This window comes from Sinocyclocheilus anshuiensis, unplaced genomic scaffold (genome assembly GCF_001515605.1).
Source record: "Sinocyclocheilus anshuiensis isolate Anshui unplaced genomic scaffold, SAMN03320099.WGS_v1.1 scaffold263, whole genome shotgun sequence".
NCBI lineage: Eukaryota > Metazoa > Chordata > Actinopteri > Cypriniformes > Cyprinidae > Sinocyclocheilus > Sinocyclocheilus anshuiensis.
This window is the reverse complement of record NW_015549593.1, coordinates 2,366,412-2,373,290: the sequence shown is the minus strand read 5'-3', so window position 1 is coordinate 2,373,290 and position 6,879 is coordinate 2,366,412. Positions and strand designations below refer to the sequence as shown.

The following is a 6,879-nucleotide window of genomic DNA, read 5'->3' as shown; positions in this document are numbered from 1 at the left end:
CACACACACACACACACACCGTGAACACACACCTGGAGCAGTGGGCAGCCATTTTTTTGCTGTGGTGCCCGGGGAGCAGTTGGGGGTTCAGTGCTTTGCTTAAGGGTCTCACCTCAGTCATGGTATTGAGGGTGGAAGAGAGCGCTGGTCATTCACTCCCCACACCTACAATCCCTGCCGGTACTTTGGGTTACAAATCTGACTCTCTAACCATTAGGCCACGACTGCCCACAAATAGCTAATCTGACGCCAACTGTAACTGAAATGACCTTTTAGTCCTTTCTGAAAATACTTGTTCTTTATTTTACCTCCAAAATAGTGTTTGTCTTTTGGTTGCAAGTAGCTCTTCAGCTGGATGGTGGATGCGGGCTCACTGTCCAGGATCATGATGATCTGCAGACCTCTAGTGTTGAGACTCACAGAATGCCACAAACCATCATTCACCCTCTGACCTGTCAATCAAAAATGCCACATACTGTTTTAATAAACATATATGAATATTAAATGCTTTTTAGTGCAACATACAGAATTATATGGTCATATATAAACCATATTACGATGTCAAACAAACCACACACATACTGTAAAGTCATCCAAGACAACAATCATCATGTGGACCATCAAATCTCACACAATTCAAAGCCACGATGAAACAGAAAACTCAATATCATAACACAAAATGCCAAAAACAAACAAATCTCCTGGCAAAAAACTGCCCTCCTCCACCCCCATCCCCAAAGGAAAAATTCTCTTTGATGTTTGATTTAATTAATTCTGGCCATTACATGTGAAAGGCAGCCAAGCTGTGTGTGGCTGCTGTGTGTCTACAGTCTCCCCTGTGCCAGCCATCTGTTTGTCGTTTGAGCTCAAGCGCTGCACTTCTTCTATTCCGGTAATTACAACACTCTCTATTTCAGCCAACACTTCTATGACGTGAGTTAGACCAAAAAAAATTGGTTTCAGGTAGGATAAAACAGCCACTCTAACACAGACTGGCCCTGCACAACAGATGGAGAGCGCCCTCCTTCCCCCTGCTGCGTGTCGATTGTTGTCGAACATCAGGTTTCCTCACTAGACTGAAACTCTCTGTCTGAGACACTAATCTTGTTTAGACCAGCACAGCATGTATGTTTCCTTTCATCTTTTGTCCAGATACATGTGAAAGGCAGCCAAGCTGTGTGTGGCTGCTGTGTGTCTACAGTCTCCCCTGTGCCAGCCATCTGTTTGTCGTTTGAGCTCAAGCGCTGCACTTCTTCTATTCCGGTAATTACAACACTCTCTATTTCAGCCAACACTTCTATGACGTGAGTTAGACCAAAAAAAATTGGTTTCAGGTAGGATAAAACAGCCACTCTAACACAGACTGGCCCTGCACAACAGATGGAGAGCGCCCTCCTTCCCCCTGCTGCGTGTCGATTGTTGTCGAACATCAGGTTTCCTCACTAGACTGAAACTGTCTGTCTGAGACACTAATCTTGTTTAGACATATAACAAAGAGTGAAAAATTTAAGGGGGTCTGAATACTTTCCGTACCCACTGTATGTTTCCTTTCATCTTTTGTCCAGAATGCTGAACAAAAAATAAAAATGGCGTTATTGCCTTTGTGGATGACAAGATAAGCTGTAAGTGCTGACTTTTATACAAATGCTTTTGTTTTGCTCACACATCTCAGTGGTGAGAAAAAGCAATAGGAAGTAATAGGAAGTTTTTGCATTGCCAGGCTGGCTGAACTGAAAAAGACAGACATTTATACTCTTGATAGCTATGCACACGTAATTGCTGAAACTGAGGAGCATTTCCAATTAGACCCCTTCAAAGCAGTAATTTCAGTGGCTAGAGTGTGTCATGCCTGGATAAAAGTGACAGCTCCACCATTTGATCACAGCTGCATTTCCGTGTCACTTACTGAAGCTTTATACCTTTTACAATTTGCCTGGTGCATGTTAAATTGTTGAGCTAAAGAATGAATGTTAAAAAGACTATCAATTACATGATTTAGCAACAAAAGTGACTGGGTTTGTTGACTACTGTTTTTACTCAGTTTGTACATGCTAGTGTGACCAGATACTCCGTTCCCCTGGTTTTGAATGAATGGAAGTCGGGGCAATTGGAAGCAATCGCCCGCCGATAAAGTCTTTTTGTGTTACTGTCGGGGTGCATCAATTACGATTATGCCAGGGGTTGTTCCTTCCGCTAATAAGGGACAGATTGTTGTTTGCGGCTTCACTCTTGTTGTGTGCAATTATGTAATGGTGATTCTCTCTGCTTAATTCAGGCATATGCAACGCAGTTAGCCAGAGGCTTCAGGACTCAAACGTAACCAAACAATAAAGAAGCATGATTGTTCAGTGTGCTAGACTGTGGTTGTCGCTGTGCATTTGGGGTCTCCCTTCTCGGCCCAATTTCATGCATCGAGTGTGGTTGTGGGGAGTCGCTGTTGTTCTGCAATCAAGCATAGAAGTAATACACACTCATCCGTTTTGTGTTCCATGTCGTCTGTGCTGTTGTTTTTGTGTTAGATTGGGGGTTTTCTTTTCTGTAAATTGGTTGTTTTCTTTCTTTTGTATAATTGTTATATGACCATTACGATTGAGGTCAGAGTGTCTGAAATACTATTGTACTGATTGTTTTTTTTTTGTTTGTTTGTTTGCTTTCTTTTCTGAATTGAAAATTCTCTATTAGTTGGAAAGATCATTTTTATTTTAGTAATCTTGTAACCTTTCTAGATCTTTGTGCGATTTTATATTAGTTTTCTTTGCATGGGAGTTTTGTGTGGGTCAGTGTATTATGTTATATAGGTCAGTCTGTAAAGATTTGTACTTGTAATAATTTGCTTACCAGTGTGTGTGTGTGTGTGTGTGTGTGTGTGTGCGTGTGTGTGTATGAGTGTGTGTGTGTGTGTGTTTTGCTTTCAGGAGCTGAGGGCTTCAGGCAGGAGGTTTCTCTCAATCCATTTGGTGAACACTGTGAACACAGACTTGGGTGTGAGTGAGGTTTGTTTTTTTTCTGAAGATTGATTGGCAGTATTCTGGGCCTTCAGCCTTCAGACCTGTATGTGATTTAGAGAGTTTGTTTTATTGTGTTTTTGTCATATTTTTACTATTATCGATGGATAGGATTATATGAGTGATGGTGTGAATTCTCCTTTGTGTAAAATATTTTATGGTAAGATTTGAGGACATGGCCTTCTGTTATGTATTACTGATCTGTTGTTATGTGATGTGACTCAATAAAGATAATTTTGTATGGTGCTCATGTCTCTGGTCCATACTAGTGCAACAAACTTGTGTACCTTAATCTAGTTTCAATTATTCTCCTTGTGTTATATCAGAGTGGCGTAGTCAGGTTTAATTTCAATTGAGCAATTATTGTATTTATTGTAGTAGTTGGACCCTAGTGGTCTCTTTCTTCTTAGCCTGGCCTCAATAGCATTTAAAGAACAAAGTCTAATTGTGAAATTATACCCACCTTACTGAAAAAAAAATGCCTTTCTGGTCTTAGCTGGTTTAAACTGGTCTCTCAGCCTGGCCAAGCTGTTTTTTTTTTAGCTTGTTTATAGAAGCCAAAACCCCTCTAAAACCATCCAACAGACCAGCCAGAGCCATGGGGGTGTGTTTTCTGTACAACAATGTAACTCGCTGCTTAACTACCATAGTATAATGCAATGTTGGAGAAATTACCTAGCTTGTCATGACTGTTTCCCAAAATTGTAGGAATTTTACAGCATGAGCACGACCTATTTAAGTTTATGTCATACTAACAAAAAAACTATACTTCTTACCACTGGTTTAGAGATGAACTTCAACCACACAACTTTGCAAATGTTCTTTGGAACTAATGGAACTATACACTGAATCATTGAACTTGCTTATGTTTCTTATGATGGGACCATAGTTGGTTAACAATGCTTTTAGGAAACGCTCCGCAGCCTGGGAAACCGATTAAGACCAGCAAACAAACCTAGACTGGTTTAACATGCTTTTTCAGCAGGGTTTGTCCACCAAGCACCCCCAATGCAACTATCTGAACTGTATATTTGAGATAACTGGCATTTAAAGTCAAGCTACTGAAGAGCAGAAAGCGTGTCCTCACCAGCGGACACTTCTGACATCTTCAGTGCTGATGTCTGGTGTGTGAGATGGAGGCGCCCACTGCTGATCTGCAAAATCAGGTAACGGGGCTCCTGACCAGAGATCAGTGGACTGGACAGCAGCAGGCCATCAAGGTTCCATGTGCGAAATTGCAGGCGCACTGAAAGGTCCTCCAGGATCAGTGCAGGTGCTGGCAGCAACAGAAAGCTGCTGCTGGAACTCTGAAATGTGGCGGCCACCAGCTGTGGTTCCGAGCAGGAAAAGGTCACGTTGCCCTGTGAGAGAAGGGAGAATGCCAAAGCATCGGTTTACATGCAAGCAGGGGATGACCAAATGGCAATCACCATAACAATAAAGAAATGCAAATATCATTTTAAAAAATGTGTTTAAAACATGCTACATTGTTAAAAACTCTCTACTTCTACTTATAATTTGTATTTGATGATTTCAAAAATGTATTCCATTTTTTTAAAGTTTCATTTTGTCTTTTTGTGTAATTATCATGTAAAATGTAATAACATTTTTCTTTTCATCTTGAATATATGTTAGTGTATATCATTTATAATTCCTTGTTTTATGTTTCACTGTTCATTTCACTGCAGTTTCACTGTTCATATATTCATAAGCAGCAAAGCAAGTTTTCTTAAAATATTTAAATTGTTGTAATTATGCACTTTAAAAATATATTACAAAGAATTTTAATACAGATATTAGAACATGCTCATCATAGAAAAGATATATTCAAGTCATTGTTTATATGAACTGCAGTTGAAAACCTTACTAAAAATAAGAGTTGTCATTGCTGAAATGTGAAAAATGAGATGCAACTGAGAAAGGTGGTAGCACGAGAGATTATGTCAAAGAAAAAAAAGAGGAAAAGAGGAAACAAGCTGAAGGGTCACAAGAGAACTGGAGAGGCTGAGAGCCAGACAGGCTAAACCCACAAAGGCAGCAGGCGGTCTGGATAAATGTCACCAGCGCAGCTCCACGGAGAGCAACAGAAGCACAGAGAGCACATCCGCAGGACAGAAGCTCACGTAGGCGTGAAAAGGTTACTGCAGTGTGAGGTGAACACCTCATTGATCCCTGTGCCAGAGGGCTGTACAGACACCAGACTGCTGAACTGAAGCCTCAGCAGACCTTCTCCAACCTGACAGCCCTAAGCTGTGTAACGTGAGCGCATGTTTGTATTTTACAGAGCTAGACAGAATACCAGTCATCCCTCCTCTGAAGTGATTGAGTCGTGGTTGTTTTGTCATTTTGATTTAGGGAAATATACAGGAATGTGATGTGATCATTTCTAACAAGCAGCTGTTTTGCAGGAAGAGAGAATTCAAATGTAAAAGAAATTGAAAAAAGCTAATGTGTGAAACTCGGCTCAGTTTGCGCACACCTTTAAAGATTCCTGCTGATACCGAAGTGGCAGAAGTAATATGTTTGGACATGTTATAATACATACAGCACAACTGAAGCATTACATTTGAGTGAGAGGATCACAACATCACAAGTTCAGAACCCATTTCTCATAATAAACCAAATGCTTACCACACTGTATATCTGAGGTTTTCTCCGTTTCGCCAAGTCGATGACGTTCACGCCATTGTAGTAGAGGTTCTCCATGCAGCCATGAAAGTTACGTCGAATGAAGGTTCCTGGTTTACCTGGCAGTGGGATCCCACCAAAGCTTAGCTGATTTAGAGAATGAATAAAACACATATCTCATTTCAAAACATATATAATCATGAATAAAATATAAAATGTGCTCGCCTTCTATTTCTATCTATCCAGTATTACAATATATTCTAAATTGGATGGAAGGATAAATGCCACTACATATATGTATATTCAAAATTCTATTTAAAATTATCTTTATAAATAGAAATTGTATATATTCCTCACAGGCTCCCATAAAATTAAACACTGCTTCTGAACATTGTCTTGAGACTGGCTTAGCACACCGTTGTGGTAAACAAAATGCCTGAAGTCTTTGGTATTTCGGGCTGTCTTGCATGATTTGTTTCAGGTCATGCCAAAACATGTCAGTGGGTTTAAGGTCAGGACTTGACTTGGCTTTTCCAAATATGAAATTTCTTCAAACTCAGCCATTTAGTTGTAGATTCTGTGAAGGATCATTGTTATGCTGTCCGAGCCTCTTTCTGTTAAGCTCCATCTCACGTATGGAGAATCTGACATGGTTGTATAAAATGTATGGATACATTCCAGAATTTATTTTTCCATCAGTTACTCTGCTGTGCTGCTCAGCCGCAGGGCAGTTTCAAACTATTTTGAATGTTTTTCTTTCTTGGAACATTTTTTTTTTTTGGCAAAAATCTTCTAGTTCTTTCTACACAGCACATCTGTCCACAATACTTTCTTTAAAAAGACACTGGGAACATCCAGTCCAGTCATGTGCCTTTATACAGAAGGCACTAGTGAGTTTCCATTCAAAAACAGTAGGATCACAGGGGCTTACATTTAAAAATAAATATATAAATGAACGATGAATATGAAAAGACGATATATAAATGAACGATGAATATGAAAAGACGATTATGTAATTAGGAAGCATGACAAGGCAACTGCAGAGTCCTTGCTGCTGTGGGAAATAAAGGTCAGTCTGTGGCCAGGCGGTCATCGTCTCAGTGGCAGCCAAGCTATGTCATGCCATTCTGGGATCTGGAGGAGACCTTGTGCAACTCATACATAGAACAGTGGTGTCTCTCATAGGTGAGGTGAACTGATCAGTGCTCGAACTATACCGTGGACTTTGGGGGAGCCCACTTTTTTT

The 6,879-nt window shown here is 40.2% G+C and overlaps 1 protein-coding gene across 1 annotated transcript in view; it reads right to left on the bottom strand.

Moving 5' to 3' along the window:
* The window catches only part of LOC107658203 (contactin-associated protein-like 5), a 64,869-nt gene that overhangs the window by 29,726 nt on the left and 28,264 nt on the right, over positions 1 to 6,879 (bottom strand). The window contains exons 8-10 of the mRNA XM_016446662.1: positions 5,637 to 5,780; positions 4,093 to 4,366; positions 309 to 452 (exon numbers count right to left, since the gene is read on the bottom strand). Coding sequence (XP_016302148.1) covers positions 309 to 452; positions 4,093 to 4,366; positions 5,637 to 5,780 — 562 coding nt within the window. The remainder of the gene's footprint in view (positions 1 to 308; positions 453 to 4,092; positions 4,367 to 5,636; positions 5,781 to 6,879) is intronic.